Raw genomic sequence first — 26,851 nt, 5'->3', positions numbered from 1 at the left:
AATATCATCATTGGGCACTCTTTGTTAGTTGGCATATTAACTTACAAAATATCCATAAATCTAATTGATTTACATGTTCCTATGATATTAGAAAAAATAATTTCTCTTCAACTATCAAATGGTTTACTAATATTTGAAACAAGTTTTGAATTTTAGAAAAATAGAATATATTTACGTTTTATACATTTATTTAAATGAACCACATGGAATGATATTTTTTTTATTAAAAATATTGAAGCACTTTTCTGTAACTTCATGTTCAAATAAAGTAATTTAAAAATCGGAAAATAAGTTTCCAATAAGGGCAAGAGCATTGATAAAACCTTGCAGTCTTTATAAATCATACACAATAGAAGTTTTTATATGATTCTGACTTTTAAACGCGTAGGTAAAGTATTAAAATGTAACTGTTATATTTAAGAGGATACTACTATTTATATCATGGGTACGTTTTGTCTAATTCAAGCAAAACAAGAATAAAGGAGAGTTGGCATAAGCAAAACAAAAAATTAAGACACATTGGGTATACTATAGTTGTATCATAATAGGACAAAATTATGGCAAAAGACACTCTAAAAGAAAATTTTCTATTACTAAAAATAATACAATTTTAGTAGCTTGTAACAAATTGGAGAGATAAAGGTATTCGAGAAAAAAATAAGTTTGTCAAAATATCTGTTACGCAACGCCTTCCTGATGATCTTTGGAAGGGCAACGTAAGGCTAAGCAACCGATGTCAGTGCGGTTGCTGTCCGCCAATGAGGTCCTCGCCGCACGCTAGACTAGATTGTCAGTGCCGTGCGGGAAAACCAATGTCGTGAGCAAATTGCGGAAGCTGAGAGAGAATTGGGTTTTGAATGATGATGATGATTTTATTGCTGAATGAAAATGCTGATTACAATGATGTGGTGTCGAGGGGGAGAGACACCAGAAAATGCTGATTGAAATGTTTGATTGTTTGGTCCCCCTTAATAATGCTTAAAAAAAATAAACCAACATTACAAGACTAGTCCTAATAAAGCTGTAGAAGCACACTGAAATGAAAATGATGTAAACTAGCCTATGATTACAATGAAAAGGACTTAGATTATTACAAGGAAAAACTAAGTCCGATGGCAGCATCTTTGTCTTGCGGGTCAGGGTCTGCGCGCGCGTTGCTGTGGGCGCGCGCGACACTTGATGTGCTGGCCTGAGGCTGGGCACTGGTGCTTGGCATCAGGGTCTGTGCGCGAGGCGCTGTTGGAATGGCCAGCCCTTGGGCGCTGGCGAGAGGCATCGGTGGGGCGACAGAGGCACATGCGCGCTTGTCACTTGGCGCAGCCAAGACCACGGGGCCGACCATGGCGCTAGGCATTGTGAGGCTTGCTAGGCCGCCATGGGGCGCGGCCAAGGGGTCATGGGGCATGTCTGGAAAGCAGCCCATGACATTCTCCCCCACCTGAGTTGGCGCCGTCCTCGGAGCCTTATGATGATGATGATGATGATGATGATTCTGATGGTTGTTGGATGGGAGGTCTGCGCCCCTCTGTTCTTTGAGCTTGCTGTTGTAGCGAAGCAATGATTGCATGCGGCTGACATGGAAGACTGGATGGATCTTCCACCAGGATGGAGTTTTGACCTGGTATGTGGACTTCCCAATGCGTTTTTCAATGGGCAGGGGCCCGATGTATTTTTGTTGCAGCCGAGGGTCATGGGTCCTTTCTGCAAACAAGTACCGCTTTGGGATGCATAGCATTACTTTGTCCCCTGGTTGATGTTGGGCAAAGCAAAGATTTTGTTCGGTGAACCTTTTTGCCCGCTCTTGGGCCCTGATGAGATAGCTCCGCACTATCTCCATGTTGCGCTCCCATTCGCTCGAGAAGTTGGCAGCTCGAGGAGATTTCGGCATGGTTGATGTATTCACCGTCTGCGGGAGAAGCGGTTGCTGTCCGGTAACAATTTCAAAAGGGCTCTTGTTTGTATGATGGCTCTTTTGAGAATTGAAACACAGTTGAGCAGCATCCAAGAGCTTCACCCAATGCTTCTGTGATCCGGTTGCGAAGTTGCGGAGATATTCCTCCAGCATGTCATCGAACCGGTCTGTCTGGCCATCCGATGGTGGATGGATGTCTGTGTTGTGACTCAATGTTGACCCAAAGCACCTGAAGAGATGGGTCCAGAAGTTGCTAGTAAAGCGTGAGTCGCGCCTACTAACAATGTTTTTGGGCAGGCCCCAATGTTTGACAATGTGCGAGAAGAAGAGTCGAGCTGTATCTTCTGCTGAGATGTTTTGCGGGGCTGCTATGAAAGTTGCATAGTCTGAGAACTGATCTATGACAACCATGATGGATGCAAGATTGCCGACTTGGGGCAATCCCGTGATGAATCTGAGGGAAACACTTTCCCATGGTCTCTGAGGGACATGTAATGGCTGCGAGGGTCCCGGCTGTGATGAGTGATCCGACTTGTCCTTGTGGCATGGCTGACAAGTCTTCACACGATGATGAGCGTCACCAGTCTTTTGAGGCCGATGACATGATGACTGATTGTTGCTGCGAAGGGTAGCCTGAACCTGAGGTTCATGTCTGTTGACTACCTTCTCCAACTGCATGGCCGAGATGTTTTCAGCGGCCATCTTTATGGGAAAGCATGGTATGGTGCAGGGCTTGGCCCCTTTTTCTCCCATCATCAGGAGCATGTTGGCATATGGTACCGGAATGGTGTTGGTTTGCCTCATGAAATCCAAACCCACTATGATGTCGAAGTCATCTATGATTGCGATGCGCAGGTCGATGCTTCCTTTGTATGGGCCAAGTTTCACTGGGACATTTGTAGCTGTTCCACCCAATGTCTGAGGTGGTGAGTTGATAGCCTTGACGCGGCCTTTGCTCTTTTGTACAACAAGACCTAGGCGCTCTACTTGTGTTGATGACAAGTAGTTGTGGGTGGCACCCGTGTCTATCAAGGCGTGAAGGGGCTTGCCGTTCACTTTCAATTCGACGAACATTAGGGTCCTCGCTTGTTTAGGAGGTCCTTCGTCCATCTTTTCTTTCCCTTTCCTGGTGATCGGGACTGATGTTTTCTTAGGAGGAGATGCACTGGTCCCCGCTAAGGCATGAGGGATAGAGCCAACAATTGCATTGAAGGCGCCTACCTGGTCGTCGTCTGATGAGTCTGATGTGTCTAGCTCACCCTCGACCGTCTGATGAGCATTGACCTTGATGTTTGGGCATTCATTGTTCCAATGTGCCCCGCCGCATGACGGCATTCTGAATGAGGCTTTCTCCCCTGATTGTTGTTGATGGATGCAGCACTGTTGCTGTTGGAGGGAGGAGCCTTAGTTTTTGATGCACTCCGATCTCCCCCACTTTTGCTTGGGCCACCATTGCTGGGATGGTGCCCGTTGAATCCCCCTCGGACAGACGGCTGGGGCCTGTCGTTCTGAGTTCCCAAATGATAATCGCCAAGGCATTCTGCAGCTTGAATGGCCTTGGGCAGGGTGTCTACCCGTTGTCGTTGTAGTTCCATACGGGCATGAGGTTTCAAACCTTCTATGAATGCGAAGAGTTTGTCTTTGTCCCCCATGTCGCGTATGTTTAGCATGAGTGCGGAGAATTCGCGCACGTACTCCCTCACTGATCTGGTGTGGCGGAGGTCCCGTAGCTTTCTCCTGGAATTGTATTCCACATTTTCGGGGAAGAACTGCAGGCGTATGGCTACCTTCAATTCGTCCCATGTCTGAAGAGTATCTTCACCGGCCTTGATGGCTTCGTGTTTGACCCGCCACCAAAGTTTGGCATCGCCCTGAAGATACATGGCAGCAGTCGCTACCTTTTTGGATTCCTCCAAATGGCCCACGGCATCGAAGTATTGTTCGATGTCGAAGATGAAGTTTTCCACTTCTTTAGCATCCCGGGATCCGTCGTATGGCTTTGGCTCCGGTATCTTAAGCTTTTGTGGAATGGGGGTGAGGTTTGCTGCACCCCTGATGTGATGGTCGCCTTCTCGAAGTAGGCTCTGTAAGGCAGCATTGACAACGTTGAGCTTGTCAGTCAAGTCGTTTATGGTTTGCTGCATGGCAGTTAGTCTGTCTGCCTCATGTTGCTGATGGGCTAAATCGTCGGCACGCTCCTGTTGGAGGTCCTCAAATTTGCCATGAATATTGGCAGTTTCGATGGCTGCCGTTTGTCGGTCCTCGTCGGAGTCACGACTGATGTTTGCAATGTCATTTTCGGCCTGCCGCATTCGGCGGTCCAGGTCGTCCAACCTTTGCACTAGGTTGTTGCTTTGATCAGGCACCGTTTCTACGATGGGTCGTAATCGGTCAACCGTCTCTTCTAGGGATGCTAGACGCTCCCCATGATTCACCATGGTCAGAAATGGTGATGATGGCAAATGTTCCCTCGTCCGATGTCGAGCCTAGGCTCTGATACCAACTGTTACGCAACGCCTTCCTGATGATCTTTGGAAGGGCAACGTAAGGCTAAGCAACCGATGTCAGTGCGGTTGCTGTCCGCCAATGAGGTCCTCGCCGCACGCTAGACTAGATTGTCAGTGCCGTGCGGGAAAACCAATGTCGTGAGCAAATTGCGGAAGCTGAGAGAGAATTGGGTTTTGAATGATGATGATGATTTTATTGCTGAATGAAAATGCTGATTACAATGATGTGGTGTCGAGGGGGAGAGACACCAGAAAATGCTGATTGAAATGTTTGATTGTTTGGTCCCCCTTAATAATGCTTAAAAAAAATAAACCAACATTACAAGACTAGTCCTAATAAAGCTGTAGAAGCACACTGAAATGAAAATGATGTAAACTAGCCTATGATTACAATGAAAAGGACTTAGATTATTACAAGGAAAAACTAAGTCCGATGGCAGCATCTTTGTCTTGCGGGTCAGGGTCTGCGCGCGCGTTGCTGTGGGCGCGCGCGACACTTGATGTGCTGGCCTGAGGCTGGGCACTGGTGCTTGGCATCAGGGTCTGTGCGCGAGGCGCTGTTGGAATGGGCCTGCAGCTGGGCGCTGGCGAGGCATCGGTGGGGCGACAGAGGCACATGCGCGCTTGTCACTTGGCGCAGCCAAGACCACGGGGCCGACCATGGCGCTAGGCATTGTGAGGTTTGCTAGGCCGCCATGGGGCGCGGCCAAGGGGTCATGGGGCATGTCTGGAAAGCAACCCATGACATATCTTATGAATGAGAATGTATAAGAATGCACCTTTTTATAATTTCAAATCTTACAAATTTTTAATATCAAACAAATAACAATTTATAATGTCTAAATTAGATCACCAATTTAAAACAAAGACATAAAGCTAAACACAAGCAAAGAATTTCACAATGTCCGGGCACAGCACGGGCCAACTTTTACTAGTATACTAGTATACATATATTCGACTGTTCAACTGCCCCACATTCTTTTCATCTTCCAATTTTCTCTTGTGAAAAATCAAAAAATGTCTTCCGCCGGAATCACCGTCGCACGCGGCGGCGCATCGCTGTACTTCTGCCACAAATGCAGCAACACCGTCACCATCACCCCTTCTCCGACGGGAGATCTCCTCTGTCCTACTTGCAACTCTGATTTCGTTGAAGAATACGATGAACCGGATCCCGATCCATACCCGAACTTCCCCGACCCGTTTTACTCCTTGTTCAGCACTTTATTCAATACTTCTCGCTCTACCACCGCTTCTCTTGACTCCCAAAACCCTAGAATTTACTCCTCAGCCCAAAACCCTAGGGACGAGCTCCTCGGGTCGGGTGGTTTCGACCCGATTGGCTATCTTATGACCCATTTAGCGTCTCGAAGGGCTAGTGGTATCAACTTCGAGTTCGTGATTGAAGGGGGTAATGGGGGTAGCGGGTTAGGGTTACCGGCGAACATAGGGGACTATTTTATTGGGCCACATTTTGAAGAATTGATCCAACAATTAGCGGAAAATGACCCGAACCGCTATGGGACCCCACCCGCATCGAAATCAGCTGTTGAGGGTCTGCCCAGTATTAAAGTTAATGAGGAATTGCTTAAATCTGAGCTGGCACAGTGTGCTGTGTGTAAGGATGATTTTGAGCTAGGGTTAGATGTGAAACAGCTGCCATGTAAGCATGTTTATCATGAGGGTTGTATTCTCCCGTGGCTTGAGTTGCATAATTCGTGCCCTGTTTGTCGATACAAGTTGCCAACGGATGATCCTGATTATGAGAATAGGGGAAGGGATAATGCAGGTGGTGGGGAGTCGAGTGGTGGGGGCGGCAGTGGTGGTTCGGGTTCTGGAGGAAGTGGTGGGGCAATAGGAGGAAGGTTTACTACTATAGCGTTGCAATGGCCTTGGGGGAACTTTGAAGGATCAGAGTCTCGTGGTGGACAGCAGAACAGGGAGTCGAATTAGGTAGAGATATATACCAAACTGTATATCTTTTTTGAATCTGTTTGATTGTTCATTCATTTGATTCAAATTTATAGACTTGACTTACTGATTAGTTTAAATGGAGAAATGTGGTCAGCCAGTATTCATATAGCTTATCCCAACTTGTTTGATACTCAGGTGTAGTAGTAGTAGTAGTAGTAATTGCTGTTGTTGTTTAAAGTACTGTTCAAAACAGAAATTCATAGACTTGACTTTAGGAGTTGATATACCCAAAGTGCTAGAAATGTTTAAGGAACTCTCGAGTAGTAAGTGGCTAAACTACTGTTGTTCACTTTACCAGGTAGTTGGGACATCTCTAACTGTGTTCATGAGGCATTTGAATCAATCAGCTATGCGTAATTCCAAAACAGCTGGGTTTGGTTATATGATTAAGTTACACCCGTTGGGGCTATTTAGGACCATTGCTATGTTCCTGTGTTCACAGTATATAGCCTGGTCACAAAACTAGATAAAGGAGGCGGGTTGTGGTAGGTTGGCATCTAGAATAATTGCATAAAAAAAATTAAATTCCGTGAGTCCACGAGGCATTTGCTATAAAATTGTCCGTTAACCTTGAAGAGTGATTCATATTTAAGGTTCTTTGGAAATGTGTTTAGTCAACAGTTCTGTGTCTTCAGATTTATATTTTTTTTTACTCCCATATATGCCTATATGCTCTTTATAAACCCGTTAATAATGCTGGCAACATATGTAGATATGTGAAGCAAGCTTAGCTACTAGAGGTTACTAAAACAAGCGTTCTATATAGGATTTTAAACTGGATATCTGCTTGTGGAATGTCTTAATTTGGCCTTGCACTTTGGTATCTGTACATCTAGAAATTATTTGTATGTGTGTTTATATGCTAACGTAAAAATAAATAGCCATTGAAATGCCCATTATGCCACTTCTTGAAACAAGGCATGGTGATTAAATCTTTAGGAAAACCTTTACAGCAATAGCATGGATTGAACCTTCCCTCCGCAGTAACGCCATCATCTGGATCTTCCAGATATTGAAGTTGTTGCGTCCATTGAATCTATCAATTTCAAACTTCATGGAACTCATATTTGCTTGTTCTTTCTCCTTGGATCGTTAAAGAATCCTGTCGCTCTGATACCAATTGTTAGCGGAAACGTAAAAGAAAGAACACAAGATTTAACGTGGTTCGGATCAAAATAATCCTACGTCCACCAGAGAACAATTGCCCTTTTAATATTAACAAAGGAAGGGGAGATTTCCCAATTACACTTAAGAGAATTTCTCTCTTAACTCTCTACTCACTACAATGTATTGTATTATTTTGGGATGATTTCTACAAGTGAAGGAGTGCATCTATTTATAGAGGTAAAGACCTCCTCTTGATGTCATTGCTGACATCAAACTACCTCCTCTTGATGTCATGGGTGACATCAAAGGAGGAAGCTTCCTCCTAGCATCCACACCAACTCTTTCCACCAACTCTTCCAATTGGCATGCCATTGTTGACTAAACATAAACCAACATTTTCAGCATGCCATTGTTAACTAAACATAAACCAACATTTTCAATCTCCACCTTGGTTTGCGTTTCGAGCGTGTGAACAACTCTGGCCAAAACTTCTAAGCTTACTGGGCAACCCCGTTGTAAGAAACAAGAAGAATCAAACCATTGTTGAACATACCACCTCCACCTAGCAACTGTTCTCTTCGGAGTTGCATCAGTTGATGCACACCCCCGCCAAGTCCTTGCAGTGTGCAAACTTAGCGAGCGGGACTATCTTGGTCAACATGTCTGCAGCATTATCATCTGTGATAACCTTCACGACCTTGATAGTTCCCTCATCAATAACATCTCGAATAAAATGAAATCTGACATCAATGTGTTTAGTGCGCTCATGAAATCTCTGATTTTTCATTAGATGAATAGCACTCTGACTATCACATCTAAGAGTTGATTCCAGCTGAACCAAACTCAATTCCGCTACTAAACTTTTCAACCAGATAGCTTCCTTTACCGCCTCCGCTGCTGCCATGTATTCTGCTTCTGTCGTAGACAAAGCGACAATCGACTGCAAAGTCGACTTCCAACTGACGGCACTGCCAACGAGGGTAAAGATGTATCCAGTTGTGGACCTTCTTCTGTCAAGATCTCCTGCATAGTCAGAATCCACATAACCGAGAATTGAAATACCTGTACCACTTTTTCGAAAGGTAAGACCAACACCAGAAGCTCCTTTGAAATATCTCAATATCCACTTGACAGCTTCCCAATGCCTCTTTCCTGGGTTGGACATGTATCTACTTACCACACTTACAGATTGAGCAATATCTGGACGTGTGCATACCATAGCATACATAATACTACCAACTGCACTGGCATAAGGAATCTTTGACATATGCTCCACCTCATCCTCGGACTGAGGCATTTGTGACTCTGAAAGTTTAAAATGAGGAGCTAATGGTGTACTTACAGGCTTGCACGTTTGCATATTGAATCTCTCGAGAACCCTTTCAATATACCTCTTCTGAGAAAGATGTACAACATCGTCTTCTCTTGAAATCTCCATACCAAGGATTTTCTTTGCAGCTCCTAAATCCTTCATGTCAAATTCCTTACTCAATAGTTTCTTCAAAGCATTTATCTCTGTAATGTTGTTAGCAGCAATAAGCATATCATCAACATACAACAGTAAATAAATCATTGAGTTACCAGACATCTTCTTGTGATACACACAACTATCAAATGCACTCCTTGAGAATTCATGTGTAGTCATGAATGCATCAAACCTCTTGTACCACTGTCTAGGGGATTGCTTCAAACCATACAAAGACTTCTTTAGTTGGCATACGTGATCTTCTTTTCCCTCAGCTAGGAAACCTTCAGGTTGATCCATATAGATTGTCTCTTCTAGATCACCGTGTAAGAAAGCAGTTTTGACATCAAGCTGTTGAAGCTCCAAGTCAAATTGTGCAACCAATGCTAGTAGCACGCGAATTGAGCTATGCTTCACGACCGGAGAGAAAATCTCATTGTAGTCAATTCCCTCCTTTTGGCTGAAACCTTTTGCAACCAATCTCGCCTTGAACCTAACATCTTCCACTTCAGAAATTCCCTCTTTCTTTCGGTAGACCCACTTGCATCCAACTGTCCTCTTCCCCTTTTGTCTTTTCACTAAGACCCATGTCTGATTCTTGTGAAGAGACTCCATCTCTTCAGTCATGGCTAACCGCCATTGTGCGGCATCCTTGCAAGAAGTTGCTTCAATATACGAGGAGGGCTCCAGATCTTTAATCTCTTCTTGTGCAGCTACGAACGCATATGCAATCAAGTTTGCTTGATTTATAAGGCGTTCCGGTTCTCGTGTTTGCCTCTTCTCCCTCCCCTTCGCAATTGTGTATGGTTCATTGACAGCAAGTTCTTCAACGCCTACATCTTCTGACTCATCTTTAACCTGAGTCTCTTGATCCTTTTCCTTGGCAAGCTCCACCGGAAGCTCCACCTGCTCGTTGTTCTTGTTTCCTGAAAACTCCACGGAAACTTTACGGGGATCAAGTATAGAGGATTCATCGAAGGTGACATCTCTACTAACTATAAATTTGAGTAAAGACAAACACCAAAGTTTGTACCCTTTTACTCCATCCACATACCCTACGAATATGGCCTTCTTAGCCCTTGGTTCAAGCTTTCCTTCATTAACGTGATAATAAGCTGGACACCCAAATACTCGTAAGTATGAATAGTTAGAGGGTTCACCTGACCATACCTCATTCGGAGTCTTAAAGTCAATTGCCGATGCTGGAGATCGATTGACAATATGAGCAGCAGTGTGAACTGCTTCAGCCCAAAATACTTTGGACATTTTGGCTTGTAGGAGCATACAACGAGCCTTTTCAAGAAGAGTTCTGTTCATTCTCTCGGCAACTCCATTCTGCTGTGGGGTATGCCTGACAGTCCTATGTCTTGAGATCCCATGAACCTTGCAGAATTCATTATACTCTTCATTGCAAAACTCCAAGCCATTGTCTGTGCGAAGATACTTGATTTTCCGCTCCATTTGATTTTCAATCAAAATCTTCCACTCTTTAAATGCTTCAAAAGCATCACTTTTTGCCTTCAAAAAATACACCCAAACCTTTCGTGAGAAATCATCAATAAAAATGAGAAGATACCTCTTTCCGCCCTTCGATGGAAGTTTAGAAGGACCCCATAAATCTGAATGGATGTAGTCTAGCACTCCTCTTGTCTTGTGTTTGCCAGTGCTGAAGCTGACCTTCTTCTGCTTCCCTAGAACGCAGTGCTCACAGAAGTCAAGCGTGCTGATCTTCTCACCTTCCAAAAGTTTACGATTGCTCAACATCTCCAGTCCACGTGCGCTCATATGACCCAGTCTCATGTGCCATAGTCTTGCCTTGTCATCATTAGATAACTGCACTGTAGATGCATTTGCAGAGCCAACAATGGTGCTTCCGGCCAATGTGTAAAGGCCATTCTCCAGCTTGCCTTTCAGCATGACTAAAGAACCTTTAGTCACCTTCATAGTTCCTGCTTCGCTCATGTACCTGTAGCCTTGTTCATCCAGAGTACCCAAGGAGATCAAATTCTTCTTCAGATCAGGAACATGACGGACTTGTGTAATAGTCCTCACGATTCCATCATGGCAGCGAACCCGAACTGAGCCAATGCCAACTATTGCACAAGTTGCATTATTGCCCATTACTACGGTTCCTCCACTTTTCTCGTAGCTGCTAAACCAGTCTTTTCGGAACGTCATATGCAGAGTACAAGCAGAGTCTAACACCCATTTGTTTTCATAACTACTATTATTATTACACGATGTTGTTAGTACATAATCATTATCAAAATTATGTACCTGTTCAACTGTAGATGCACTCGCCTTTTCCTTGGACTTTGACATTGGGCAATCTCGTTCAAAGTGCCCCTTCTTGCCACAACCCCAACACTCTGTATTCTTCTTGTTCACACGAGACTTTGATCTGTGCTTTGATTTGGTCTTTCCCTGTTGGCTAGTCCGGCCTCTTACAAAGAGGCCACTTGCCTGGTCATCTCTATCTCCTTCAATGTGCCTCCGCACATCACTAGAGTTAAGTGCCTGCCGCACTTGCTCAAGCTTGATAGGCTCCTTGCTATACATCATTGAATTCTCAATATCACGATATCCTGAAGTCAATGAAAATAGCAAAGCACATGCAAGCGTCTCCTCCTCCCTTTTAATTCCTGCAATCTGTAAGTCCATGACAAGTTTATTAAACGCATCTAAATGATCTTGTAACGAAGTACCTGGCCCCATCTTAAATGTGTGAAGACGCCGTTGTAACAACATTCTTGTTGTCACTGATCGGTCTTGGTATAGCCCTTCTAGCTTTTCCCACAACTGTTTGGCCGTCTCTTCGGTACCCGTACTCACTTCACAAAGCACGTTAGGTGCAAGGGATAGTTGGATTGCACTCAATGCATCCCCTTCAATCTTCTCCTTGTCGGGAGCTGATATATCCGTAGGATACTTTCCGTCAATAGCATGGATTGAACCTTCCCTCCGCAGTAACGCCATCATCTGGATCTTCCAGATATTGAAGTTGTTGCGTCCATTGAATCTATCAATTTCAAACTTCATGGAACTCATATTTGCTTGTTCTTTCTCCTTGGATCGTTAAAGAATCCTGTCGCTCTGATACCAATTGTTAGCGGAAACGTAAAAGAAAGAACACAAGATTTAACGTGGTTCGGATCAAAATAATCCTACGTCCACCAGAGAACAATTGCCCTTTTAATATTAACAAAGGAAGGGGAGATTTCCCAATTACACTTAAGAGAATTTCTCTCTTAACTCTCTACTCACTACAATGTATTGTATTATTTTGGGATGATTTCTACAAGTGAAGGAGTGCATCTATTTATAGAGGTAAAGACCTCCTCTTGATGTCATTGCTGACATCAAACTACCTCCTCTTGATGTCATGGGTGACATCAAAGGAGGAAGCTTCCTCCTAGCATCCACACCAACTCTTTCCACCAACTCTTCCAATTGGCATGCCATTGTTGACTAAACATAAACCAACATTTTCAGCATGCCATTGTTAACTAAACATAAACCAACATTTTCAGTTTTAATGATATTTCACCATTGAACTCTTTAAGTTTTGAATTTGCTCAAGGTGTCAAATAGGCAGGTTGAGCTAACTTTGTGCGGTTAAAGTGAGTCGAATGAATAAATCGGTTTAATCATAACCCGCTCAAAATTTGCCTGGATCAAAATAGGCGGGTCAACCCTCAGGGGTTGGCCTGGTGGCAATTGACTTGAGCCTTGGGGTTTGCTCCCTTTCAAGGTCTCAAGTTCGAAACCCACTGGGTGCAAGCAGTTTCTTACGGCCATCAGACTGGGTAAAACTTGAATTAACCGTGGTGCACTTGCGGGAAACTCCTTGCCGAGGGCCTGTGCACCCCTGGGATTAGTCGGGGCTCGAAGAGACTCGGACACCCGGTGCAAATAAAATAAAAATAAAAATAGGCGGGTCAATTTAGGCTAAACAACTGGTTAAAACCCAACCTATACAGCTTAAAATCATTTTTCATTTGTTTGTTTGCTCTTTTATACGGTTTGTTTGATTATCAATGCAAATTAATTTTGAAGCTTCTTTATTTATCTTGATAGCCTGTTTGGCCAAGCTGGAGAAATCAGCTTGTTTTGAGAAGTATTTTTTTCAAAAGTGCTTTTGAAAAAAGTACTTTTGGAGAGAAACAGTTTGTGTTTGGCTAATCAGTCTGAAAAGCACTTTTGAGAAATAATTTGTGATTGGCCAAGCTTTTTAGAAAGTGATTTTAAGTGTCAAATTACGAATAAGGACATGAATAGATTTACTTAATAATTAATATTATAAGTAAATAAATAATATCAAAATTTTGTTATTACATACAATAATTAAAAAAAAATCATTTTATTTAAGTAAAATATGAAAATATAATTAAAAAGTACTTAATTCTTTTAATATAAGTTAAATATATTAAAATTCCTTCAACAAATATAAAAGCATTCACCCTTAAAGTCACTATATATTAGAAAGTTTTCCTAAAAATAAGAAGAAATATTTATAAATTAATATCCTAAGTATTAGGTTTAAGAGTTATTTTGGTATATACTATATTTTGTTAAGGGTATTTTAGGTAAAAAGAAAAGCCAAAACTGCTTCTGCTTTTGGAAAGAAGCTACTTTTTTCTGTTTCTTCCCAAAAGCACTTTTTTTTCCAAATAAGCTCGGCCAAACACCTCAAATTAGGAAAAAAAAAAGTGCTTTTGGGAAAAAAAAACACTTTTTTTCTCTTGAGAAGCTTGGCCAAACAGGCTATATATTTGACCAATCAAACTCAAATTTTATTTTAACATATGCTTTAATTACTGTACAGGTTAAAGGGTACTTGGCTTCCTTCCTTGCAGCGTGTATCGTGCATGACAAAGTTGGAGGAGTTTTTGGCTAGATAACGAGAAACTGCTAAAGCCCTACAAAGCTAAAGGGTTTGATTTCATCTCTTAACGTAGATACAGGGTCTACATAATTTTAGATAGTAATACAAGGTTTTTGTCTGAACAGTTTGTGTCAATGTCCAAAGTTCTCTTTTGTGCGCCATCAATCGTGAATATTGTGGATTGCGTTGATCTCAGATCTTTGTATTGATTGACCTCTGTGCTGCTAGTTGATGAATTTCTTTGCTACATATATTTCGTTCAGCATAGGCCTATAATGCTAGTGGGTTTGTTATGTTTTTGTGGATTTGACATTCAAATGCATAGGGCTTAATATCATTAATGCTATGCTCCTGAATTGAATCTTGTCAAATTATTGATCTTTCATTTAGAGCTGCTGCTGCTTGTGCATTAAAACAAATCCCTTCGGACTTCCATGACCCTATTATTTTCAGTGCTGGTAAATTACTTTTGGCTATTTCTGTAACTGCACCCCTAAAGCATGGCTGGAATCACAGGCATAAAGAGAAAAAGTAAGAGCACTATCTATCTTGCTCCAGCATTGCTGTTGGAGGCCCAAGCCCATCGGTAAGTGTTCTGCACTGTAATTTGCTTCCTGCAAATAACATCTCCTTGGGGTCGTTTGTTAGGACCTATAGGAATAGTGCTAAATAGGATGTATTAGCAATGCTGGTATTAGTCATGCCGAGATTAGTTATGATGTGATTATTTCTTATCCACTGTTTGGTTTGATGTATTAAAGCATTGCATAATTTCTTAAAAAATTAGTTGTTTACAAAAATATCCTCCACATTCTTTTAACTTTGTACACTTTGAGGGGTATGAGGGACAATTATGTCTTTAACCATGCTTATGAAAGTATTAAAAGTCCTTGTTTTAGTTATATATAGGATAATAACAAATAGGATGTATACCTAATACAAGTATTTTCTAATACCTCGTACCATGATCCTTTTTTTTGGCAAATTGACATCCAATCGGGTGAGTGATATAAATTCTTCTTACTAAACGATTTGTTGCAGCTAGTATAACAAAAAAACAGCACGAGATTTAGAATATTAAAAAAATTGATCTTTTGTACTTCCTTCACAAAGTAGGAAAAGCCAAACAGTTTGGCCGAACGAGAATGAGCAACAATGAAATGAGAAGATGAGGTGCTTCGGTCACTCCCATTTTGAATTGAAAGAGAGGGTGAGGTCCAGTTGTAGCTTTCCTGTACCCTTTTCGTAAGCCTAATTTGGTAACTTAAATATCATAGTAATACCTTATTATAATTGCTAAAACTGCACTGAAAAATGTGGACATTTTGATGTACTATATAATTTAAATATTTAATACACAATTAACAGGGGAGTTGGAAAGATCAACTGCTAGCAACGATTGGCAGGCTAAAAAGCCTGTTGCCCACTTTCTAGCGTTTTGGCAAAATAAAGGCCCACATAAATGGGCCCTTGTAAAATAATGGGGTAGTGAGCAGTTAGCCATGTCTTTACTCTTTAGCCACTTTTTTAATGTATTTACTCTTTAGCTAGTGCTTAATAAATTTTTAGCCGCCCAGACAAAAATACCCCTGTGCTAGACATGGGTGCTGGGTAAATATTAAGGGCATGGTATCTTTAACTTCATGAATGTTGTATATATATTAATGTTAAGGACATAATGTCCTTAACTTGTATTTGCACCTTCTATTGTTAAACTTTAGGACCTCATGCCCGTAACTTTATATATGCAGTGTAAATGTTAAGGACATACTTTATGAGAGTTTTGTAAATATTAAGGACATGATTTCCTTAACTTGATGAATGTTGTGTAACCCCCACTTCCAATCGAGAGGTTGTGAGTTCGAGTCTCCCCAAGAGCAAGGTGGGAAGTTCTTGGAGGGAAGGATGTCGGGGGTCTATTTGGAAACAGTCTCTCTACCCTAGGGTAGGGGTAAGGTCTGCGTACACACTACCCTCCCCAGACTCCACTTAGTGGGATTATACTGGGTTGTTGTTGTTGTTGCATGAATGTTGTGTAAATATTAAGGACATAGTATCCTGTCATGTCATGTGTGCAGTGTAAATGTTAAGGACACCATGTCCTTAATATTTAAACATCACTCATGAAGAAAGGGTAAAAACGTCTTTTCATATTAATTTTAATAGAGTAGTGGCTATTTTTGCTCAGCATTAAAAATACTGGACAAAAATTAAATATCATATTAAAAAATGGCTATCACACGCTATTTCTACTAAAATAGTAGCAAAATGATATTGTATACCGTTCTCAAAATAATAGCTATAAAAATTATATAAATTTTATACGTTTTTTTACTATCACATATAAATAGTTTCTGGTGCGGATTAAAAGTGAAAAAGCACTAAAATAATCGTTAGTAGAAAGATCCTCCCCAAATTCTAACGGGCATTTGACAAAATAATACGAGATATGCGAGGCGAAACCGTAATTTTTTGGGCCCTACAAATCATTGTGTTCTATTAGGAATTAATAAAATAAGATCACAGATCATTATCTCAATATTAAACTATGGATTAGAAAAGGAATGTCTCATCATTTTCTTTTAAAGAATTGGATATTATCAACTCCCAAAAGGCACATCAATATCCTTACCAAAGATCTTGCATCGTCGTTTAGTGAATATTAAACCATTATCATTATTGTAGTGGTTGGACTAAAGCTAATAAATCGTTTTCTCTTTTCCAATTTAACTTTTTGATATTTGAGAATTCTATCCCGATTAATTCGAACTAGGCCCACTAAGGAAATAAAGTGCTCTTTATAAAGAAGGGTTTTCAATATCACATATCAAACTCTAGATAATTAATTAGGGTAAACGAGTTCTAACCATTCTCTCTTGGTAAATTTTTATAAAACACTATCTTTTAGTAGTAATTAGCTATCTATAGATACCATTTATTATATTATGGATTGTAGATACCTTTTCTGTGGTTATAAAATGTATTTGATGTATTTAAGCTATTGTATTCATGAATACAGTAGCAAAAATAGGCGTGAATTAAGGAAGTCCAGCTAATCAGTTGTTGTATTCGAGTGTATTCGACTGTATTCATGGAGTGAAACATGAGATTACAGCTGAACAAATTATTGTATTTGACTGTATTCGACTGTATTCACGGCGTGAAATAGGGGATTACAATGTTTTTAAAACGGAAAGTGAATCAATTAACATAATAGACTCTTAATATAACTCAACAAACTCAATTATAACACAAATTTTTTAATTTTCAGTTATAAAAAAGATTCTCAACCGAAAAATACCCAAAAAACATAGCAATCTTCAGAGAAATTATATAATACATCTGAATACATAAATTATATTAATTAAAAAAATATATGAATATATTCATGGCATATAGCGAGACAGTGAATACAATGAAATACATAGAATAGAGCGAGATACATTGAAATACAATGAGAAAAAAAGACAGTGAATACAATGAAATACATAGAATACAACGAAATACATTGAATTACAATGAAAAAAAAAAAGATAACAAATACAATGAAATAAATAAAAATACAGCGTGATATGTTGAAAGTACATTGAAATATATTAACAGAAAATCAAGTTGCTCAGCCCCAAAATTCATTGTCTTTATTCAAGAACAAACCCTAATTTACGACGAATCCGCCGTCGAGCAAAAGCCCTGAATCTCACTTTCGACGCATCCTGTATATTGCTTCTGACACATGTTTGAACCAACGATAACCATTTTTGAATGATTTCTTGACTTTTCCTTCCATGGCCCTCTTCTTCCTTTTAAGCTCCGACTTTGAATACCATGGCCGATTCTCTGGTAATTGATAGTTACTGGATTTTGAGGTTTGGTATTTGTGAGAAGGCATCATATCCGTCGACGTTGTCGTCGCCAAGAGAAGTGGTGGTCGGTCAATGAATCCGGTATTATTTGGAAGAGAGAATGACATGTATCAAATTAGAGAGAGAAATCAAATAGTGTAACTGAATAGCGTATTTAGTGGCTTATGGCTAGAAGATACCAAAATTAGATATTTTGCTATAAACCTTAAAAGGTATCTAGAATATAATTTTTTAAAATGGTATTTATTTAAAATAAATAAGGTGTTAACCTTTGCTATATGAGGTAAAAATTCCTTCTTTTTATGGAAAAGAGCCAAATATATCCCTCTACTTTCGTTTATTATTCAATCCTATCCCCCGTTATACTTTTCATTCATATATACCCCTGTCGTCCAACAAAGTTCTATGTTTACCCTTATTTTAAGGGACATGACCTGTGGCGCTGTCTGATTAAAAGAACCAATCCAATAAATAAACCCAAAAAGGCCTAAAATATGACCCATCCGACCCGGTTCCCTTTTTTAAAATTTACCTAAAATCAAAACTCACTTCTCCACCCCTTCCCCCTCCAACAGCTATTATAGTGAACTGCAACCTTTAAAAAGAAAAAGAACGCATCATATCGGAACTGTAATTTCCAATAAGTAAACATAAAGCATCAGATGGCGAGTGTCACACCTCCTTTTTCCGCCCACGAAGGGACACGGAAGGGAGTTTTTTCCAATTAAAGGACAATCGAAACGAGATTTGTTTATTTATTTCAGAGTCCCCACTTGGGAGATTTAGGGTGTCCCAAGTCACCAATTTTAATCCCGAATCGAGGAAAAGAATGACTCTGTATTACAGTCCGCGAACCAGAAATCCGGATAAGAAATTCTGTTAACCCGGGAGAAGGTGTTAGGCATTCCCGAGTTCCGTGGTTCTAGCACGGTCGCTCAACTGTTATATTCGACTTGATTATCTGATATAATACATATTGTCACACCTCCTTTTTCCGACCCCGCGAAGGGCGAATGAGTTTTTTCCAATTAAAAGACAGTCGAAACGGGATTTGTTTATTTATTTCAGAGTCGCCACTTGGGAGATTTAGGGTGTCCCAAGTCACCAGTTTAATCCCGAATAGAGGAAAAGAATGACTCCATATTACAGTCCGCGAACCAGAAATCCGGATAAGGAATTCTGTTAACCCGGGAGAAGGTGTTAGGCATTCCCGAGTTCCGTGGTTCTAGCACGGTCGCTCAATTGTCATATTTGGCTTATTTATCTGATTTTAATACAATTATGAACCGATGTGCCAATTTTAACTCTTTACCACTTTATTATTATTATTATTATTTTTAAAAAAATTGTGAACATCGTTTAAAACATGTCTTTGGATTACGTCACATGAAATGCACCCGCAATCCGGAACACATTTTTATTCAATGTTTTAGGATTTAGATTTGGGTCGCATGAAATGCGCATCCGAGTTTAAGAAGGTAAAATTAATTAAATCGCGCCTAAAGAGTCTAGCGTATCATTATTTTGGGTAGGGCCGTGAAATTTGCTAAAACGGCTCCTCCCTAATTCTAAGCGATTAAATGTACATTTATTGAGGGCCCCGCAATCTATACATTTCATTAAGCGAGGCTCATCTCATTTATTTGGACAAATCTTAAAACGACTACATTTTTCTATAAAAATGAGTCTCTAAAATAAAGAAAGAAAATCCTAATTTATTACTAGCTTTTATTATTTTAAGAAGACATGACATGCTAATTGCTTGATTAATACAAATATTGATGAAAAAGGAATTTCACTCTTAATTTCGAAATTATAAATAAAATAAAAATTCAACAACTAATATTCAAAATAAACAAATATAGCTAGATTAAAACTCAGCATTGTTATTTTTTTTAAAAAAAATATTATTGAGATTAATTATTCACAATCATTTGAAACTAGATTTAACCATAATTACTAAAGCTTATTAGAAAGTTTATTAGACTTAAACGTTCTCTTAATCTTGCTTAAGCTCAAGTCATGCCTTAATGCCTAATTTACGATGTTTAATTTAAATTCGTGTCTTAGCTAAATTTAGCTACTTGTTCATGATCAACCTATAATCTTGAAGCCTTCATAACTAGTGAATTAACCTATTTTGCCGAACTGATTTATTACAGACTAACTTATGATATTATTTTCTTATTCCAGTTATTATTTAGTAATTCATGAAATAGCTTAAATACAATCAACAAAAGGAACAAAGAAATAAAAACGAAATTAAAACTTCAAATTTTCATTCTTCATATGTATTCACGCTTCATATTTCGGATTACAATAAACAGCTTTTCAGTTGTGTACCTGATATTGGAAGCAAAGAAAATGAATATGAGAATCAGCAACAGCAGTAAAATCAGTACAACACAGCAACAATAGCCCAGCAACAGTAACAACCCAGTAACAGACCGGTGGAATAGTAATCCAAAAAAAACAAAAGCTTCCAGCTTTTATGAAACAACCATTAATTCTGATTTCAAACAACAAAAGAAAACAAAATATTTTTTTTAGTTTTTTTTTTATATATTTGAAAGCTTCAATATTTTTCGGAATTTTCTATCTCTTAAATGTTCAGCCCTTTTCTCTCTCTTATTTTCAGATTTGTTTCTCTCTCCCGTTTTTTCCTGTCTGTGTATTTCTCTTGTCTGTATTCTTGTTCTTTCTTATTCAAGACTTCACATATATATCACATCTCATAAACCTTTTAATCAATTAAATCAATACTTTTTCTCTACCCAACCCATTATCTTTCCACTCATTCCCATTACATTAAATAAACATATCACACCACCCCATTATATTTTGTCCCCCATGCTTTATTTAAAATAATGCAAGATTCCCCTTTAATTTAAATCTTGTCCCCCCTTTATATTAAATAATCATATCACAACCCACCCCATTTCATTTTGTCCCCCATGCTTCAAATAAACAATTTCAAAATGTACAATTCCTAAACTACCCCTTCCGACCTTACTGAAATTACCAAACTACCCCTAAACGTACTACAAATTTACCAAACTACCCATCAGCTATAACACATCAATTAATCAAACTTAACCAAAATATAGACAATATGATCAATTTCTAACAATGTTCAAACAACAATATGAACATGGATGAACATCATAACAACAATATCACATGAACACGATTTTAACAACATTTCAACAACAAATCACATGAACACGAATTGAACAACAAAGAACAACTAAAATTTGATTGAACAATATTTTAGCAACAAACAATCCTATTTTCGGATTCAACAACAACAACAATCAAAGTATGAAGATTTCTAAATTCAATCATATTGAACTTAAAATCAACTCTAACAACATTACAACAAACAATTCTTATATTAAACTTAAAACAAGATTATGAGAACAATTCAAGCAATAATCATAAATGGTAAACAAGAAATCAAACTATACAAAATTCGGATTCAAGATCATCCAAACAAAGTATGAACATGAATGAATCTATTTTAAGACAACAAACATGACGGATTAAACGATTAAAACAATATATTCCTTTAATACAACTAAATTCTTTAAACAAATAACAAGATCGACGAAGAAACAATTATGAACTTAAACTTGAACTTAACAATATTAACAATTTCTAACAATACATAAACACATGAAACAAATTGAAGAAATAGTTGATTAAATTTCAATTTGAATCTAACAAACATCAAACTAACAAATACTTACTTAAACAATAATACAAACATGAAATAAACATGAAAACAACTAATTAAACTTCTATTTTGAAATCTGAAAATTAATTTAACAAACAACATGAACACAATAGAAAATTATTTCAAAGATGAACAACGAACAAAACAAGGATTAAATCATTTAACGATTTTGGATCCGGAAAATATCAAACAAAATATGAACAAAAATAAAACTCAAAAACAACTAACCGGAGATGAATCAACGACGAACTTTGATTGTAAACAAATCTGTCCAAGCCTCGACCAAAGCTCGAACGAAGGACGACGAAGACGAAGAAGAAGTAGAAGCAGCGGCGGAGGAAGGAGGAGCAGCGGCAGCGTCGCGGACAGCCATGGCTGCTCGTCGCAGCTGGACACGGGCAGCAGCTGGTCGTCTACTGCTGCTGCGTTCAGCAGCTTATGGAGAAAATGGAGCAGCAGTTCGGGAAGCCATGGACGACGCAGAGGCAGCAAGAAAAAGCAACAAACATGGCGATGGGTTGACGACGAAGACGCAGCCATGGACGAGCCTTTTGAGCTTGACATGGAGAAGATGGGCTTCTTGGTGGTGTGTGCGCTTGTGTCGAAGGAGATTAAGCTGCTGGAGCTTAGCCATGGCAGCCATGGATGTGTGTTTTAGAGTTTGGAGAAGAAAGAAGAAAAGAAGAAGAAGAATGATAGGGGGGGCGGATGACTTAGGTCATTTTTAGGGTTTTTGGTTTTTTTTTTTTTTTTTTTTGTTTTGTGTCTTTGAAATGCAAGATAGGGGTATTGGGTCTTTTGGGTTATGGACTGGGTCGACCCAGTTCGAAATGGACTGGGTCGTAGGGAAGATTGGGCCATTTTTTGGGCCTATGTCTTGAAATTGAAGAAGAGGCCTAATTCCGACTTTCTTTATATTTTCGCTCTCTTTTCTTCTTTTATTTTTTCTAAAACTAAATTATAAAAATACTTAAACTATTATTAAGAACTAAATTAAGTTATAAAAGCGCAAATTAACTCCCAATAACAATTAACGCACAATTAAGTATTAATTAAGCATAAAATTGTATATTTGGACATTAAATGCTAAAAATGCAAACGATGCCTATTTTTGTAATTTTTAATTTTTGTAAAACAATTTTAATTACTAACAATTGTAGAATTAAATACTACATGCAAAATGCGACATATTTTTGTATTTTTTATTAATTTAGCGAATAAACACGCACAGACAAATACAAATAATTCTTCAAAATATCACAAAATATCACAAAATTGCACACCAAAGAAAAATCATTTTATTTTTGAATTTTTTGGGAGTAATTCTCATATAGGGCAAAAATCACGTGCTTACACATATTATAATTTATGTGCTTTTATCAACTTTAAACCGCTTTTATTATTATTTTTTTTAGAATTGCAACGTCGTGAAAATGCGTTTCGAACCACATCGCAATCAATGCACCCATGGTTGTTGACACGTTTTGACTCCGTTGAGATTTGGATTTGGGTCGCATAAATGCGCACCCTAATTTAGGGATGTAGTATTATTAAAATCGTGCCTAAAGAATCTAACGCTTTATTACTTTGGAGAAGACCGTGAAATTTGCTAAACGACCTATCTCGAAATCTAAGTATTCAATTAAACATTTATTGAGGGCCCCGCAATTGGTGCGTTTTATTGAGCGAGGCTCATCTCATTTATTTTAAAAGGACAATCCTAAAATGCCTACATTTTTCTCTATTAAATTTGTCTCTACAAAATGAAAGAGAAAAGGTCTTAATTTATTTACATGCTTGAGTTGTTATAGTTGAGTTTCGAATATGATTCATAAAATCTGAAAATGGTGCAATCAGGACAGTCCGTTGCCAATGCGGGCCCAGGTCCAACGTGTATGGCATAAAACTAGACCTGAGCCATCTTATTCACATGTTACTACCTAATTACATTATACTAGGGATGTTTACAGTTTGTCAAATTAAAAAAAACTTAGCAATCTAATTTTAATTCTAGACCATTTACATGCTGAAATTAACCAATAGTATTTAATTAAACAATATTCCTATAAGTTCCGAAATGGTCTATTCGTTTGATGAACTAACGTGCTTTTTGAGACATGATAATTATCCAACAATAACGAATTAACTAGACGGAGTTACTACACCATTTATTTATTTTTAGGCAATATATAGATAGTTCGTCCGTTAAGCTATCGTCAGATGTTCCACTATATATATTAAACAGCTACATGATTCTGATTAGAGTAAGCTAAATAATTTATATATACAAATAAAATTCAGAATATAATTAAAATAAATTTAGAACTTCAACTCTTCATTTTCGTATTCATGCTTCATGTTTCAGTTTACAGTAACCAGCGTGTCAGTTGTGTACCTGATATTGGAAGCAAAAGAAAAGGGAGATCAGCAGAAATTCAGTAGCATACAACAACAGCAACACCCAACAACCAGTAACAACCAGCAACGAGAAACTAGTGATAGATTTTAAAATCAAGATAAAAATCCAGAAATACCGACAACAATCAACGGAAAGAAGCCAAGGGAATCTTTTCAAATTTGAAAGACTAATTAATGTTCAACCTTTAATTTCTGAATCCGTATATCAGAATATTTAAATTGTATATCAGGTGTATACTACTCTCTCTTTTAATTTCCAGAATGTTTTTATTTGTATTTTTGGAAGTCTTAATATTTTCGGAATTTTTCTCTCTTAAATATTCAGCTCCCTTCTTTTTTTCCTCCTCTATTTTTTCTGCCCTCTTCTCAAAATCTGTTCAAGTCTATCCTATTTATCTCTCCTCCCAAACCCTTTAATCAATTAATCAAATAATAAAAACAACCACTTTCTCTTACCAAACCCACTACTACATAAAAAAATACAATTATTATTTCTTTAAACAACTTTTCTTGAGCCCACTATGTCTTGTTCCCCATTTTTGATTAAACAAGTGCATTATTCCCTACCATTATGTCTTGTCCCCCCCATTATTGATTAAACAAATGCATTATTCCACCATTATGTCTTGTCTCCCATTATGAATTATTTTATTTATTATTTTAATATTATTAATTTATTGGACACAACACTCAAACTAGGAAATTGTTCAGATTTTCAATTCCAAAAATACCCCTCTAAACTTACTGAAATTATCATTTTACCCCTGAAAATACTACAATTAACCAATCTACCCCGTCAGCTATAACCAATTTACCTAATCAATTCTAACCAAAATATAACAGATATAACCAATTCCTAACCAAATTTTATGAACAAACTCAAACTAAATGATGAACAACAAAGAAAACTGGAATTGTTTTGACAGAACAATATTTTGTAACAACAAACCTATTTTCAGATTCAACAACAATAACAAACAAATATATTCAAATCATTGAGCTCAAATTCAAATTAAACTTAAACAAAATAAATAAACAGATTCAAATCACTAAACTCAAATGTTCAATTGATCTTCAAATTAAATCCAATAAAATTACAACAAAGATACATGATTCAAACTAAATCAAAAAATTAAAATCAAAACATAAACTCACATTAAATCACTGAATTAAAAACGAACTTCAAACAAAAATGAACATGAATTAAATCTATATTAAACAACAAACATGGATGATTCAAGCGATTAAACTAACATATTTCTATATTACAACTAAGTTCTTTTAAACGAATAAAAACAAACCGAAGAAGAAATAATTAATTGAATTTCAACTTGAATCTAACAACATTAACAATTTCTAAAAAAATACATAAAAACACATGAAACAAACTGAAGAAATAATTAATTAAATTTCAATTTGAATCTTATAACATTAAAATTAAACTAACAATTTCTTTTAATAAATAAAAACACATGAACAAACTGAAAAACTAATTAATTAAATTTCAATTTGAATCTAATAACATTAAAATTAAACTAACAATTTCTTTTAATAAATAAAACACATGAACAAACTGAAAAACTAATTAATTAAATTTCAATTTGAATCTAATAATATTAAAATTAAACCAACAATTTTTTTTAAAAAAAATAAAATAAAAACACATGAAACAAACTGAAACCAATTAACAAAACGATAAACACGAACAAAATAAGAATCAAGCATTTACTGATTTTAGATCCGAGAATATCAAAACAAAATACGGACAAAATGAACTCAAACCCACTAACCGGATCGAAACGACGAAGAACTTGAATGAAAACAAATCTGTCCGGAAACGATTATCGCACCAAAATAACTCGACACCGAAGACGACCACGAACGGACCATCGAAGAAAATGGTCGTTTGGTGTCGTTTGAAAAACGAAGCAGAAGGCAGCAACAACGGTGAAGCAATAACAGCTGCTGGATGAAGCAGCAACAGCAACACTGCTGCTTGTGGTTGGATATCGATGCCATTCTTGGAAATAAAGGAAGAAACATTCTGTTGCACCCATGCTTCAGCAGCACGAACAGTGCTGATATCGACGATGCTTAACTGGTGGTGGGCAGCAGGCTGGGCGACGGAAATGGTGGTGGGTTCAGCTGGGGGCTGTTTGGGACGATGAGGAAGATGAGGGAGCAGGGATGGCTATGGAGCTCGATGGACTGAGCTGTGCGATGAAAAAAAGAAGAAGAAGCCGCAGCCATGAGAGCTCGAGCTCGAGCTCGAAGAAGATGGCGACGACGAAGGCTGTTGGTTCGACGAAGACGATGACATGATGATGGGCAGCTCGCGCGATGACTGCTGGAGCTCGTCGAAGAAGAAGAGGCAGCGAGGGGTGGTTGTTTGGATGTGAAGAAGCAGAAGCCATGGTTGCTTTGGGTCATTCATGGCTGTCGTTGGACGATGGTGGGGCTGGAGTTCATGCTGTGCGTGTGTGTGTGTGTTGAAGGAGAAGAGGCGGGGGAGAAGGGAAGCCATGATTGGAGCTCGGAGGTTTTGAGAAGATGAAGAGAGGGGAAGGGGGCGGGTAGTTTAGGTTTTGTTTTAGGGTTTGTTCAAGAATGAAAATAGAAAGGGTGGGATGAGGTTTTGGGTTATGGACTGGGTCGACCCATTTTGAAATGGACCGGGTCGTAGGGGAAAGTTGGGTATCCTTGGGCTTGTGGTTTAAACTTGAAGAAGAGGCCCAATCCGATTTTCGTCTATTTTTTGTTCTCTTTTCTTTCACTTATTGATAAAACTAAAAATGTATGAAATTAAATTATAAAAACCAAAATTATCTTAAAATACTAATTAACTTCTAATAATAATTATCACCCAAAATTAAACATCAATAAAATCAAATCACACAATTTGGACATTAAATGCTAAAAATGCAAAAGATGCCTATTTTTGTAATTTTTTCATTTTGTAAAACAAACTTAATTACTCCTAATTG

At 38.3% G+C, this 26,851-nt stretch overlaps 1 protein-coding gene across 2 annotated transcripts; it reads left to right on the top strand.

Annotated features, from left to right (window-relative positions):
* The first annotated feature begins 5,333 nt into the window (after positions 1-5,333).
* Positions 5,334-14,650, top strand: LOC104236376 (E3 ubiquitin-protein ligase RING1-like). Of its 2 annotated transcripts, XR_011406695.1 has the most exons (3): positions 5,334-6,372; positions 13,791-13,899; positions 14,367-14,650. XR_011406695.1 is itself a non-coding variant. In XM_070171813.1 (2 exons), exon 1 carries the CDS (start codon positions 5,437-5,439, stop codon positions 6,370-6,372), a length of 936 nt encoding a protein of 311 aa, XP_070027914.1. In that variant the 5' UTR covers positions 5,334-5,436; the 3' UTR covers positions 13,791-14,231. The 2 variants fall into 2 exon arrangements, 1 of the variants encoding a protein (XP_070027914.1); XM_070171813.1 differs by lacking the exon at positions 14,367-14,650 and having other exon boundaries at positions 13,791-14,231.
* The last annotated feature ends 12,201 nt before the right edge of the window (positions 14,651-26,851 follow it).

This window comes from Nicotiana sylvestris, chromosome 4, assembly GCF_000393655.2.
Source record: "Nicotiana sylvestris chromosome 4, ASM39365v2, whole genome shotgun sequence".
NCBI lineage: Eukaryota > Viridiplantae > Streptophyta > Magnoliopsida > Solanales > Solanaceae > Nicotiana > Nicotiana sylvestris.
The sequence above is the reverse complement of the archived record's forward strand: the minus strand, read 5'-3'. Positions and strand labels throughout refer to the sequence as shown.

Coding starts and splice junctions, on each gene's coding strand:
- LOC104236376 (XM_070171813.1), top strand. CDS start 5,437: ATGTCTTCCGCCGGAATCACCGTCGCACGCGGCGGCGCATCGCTGTAC.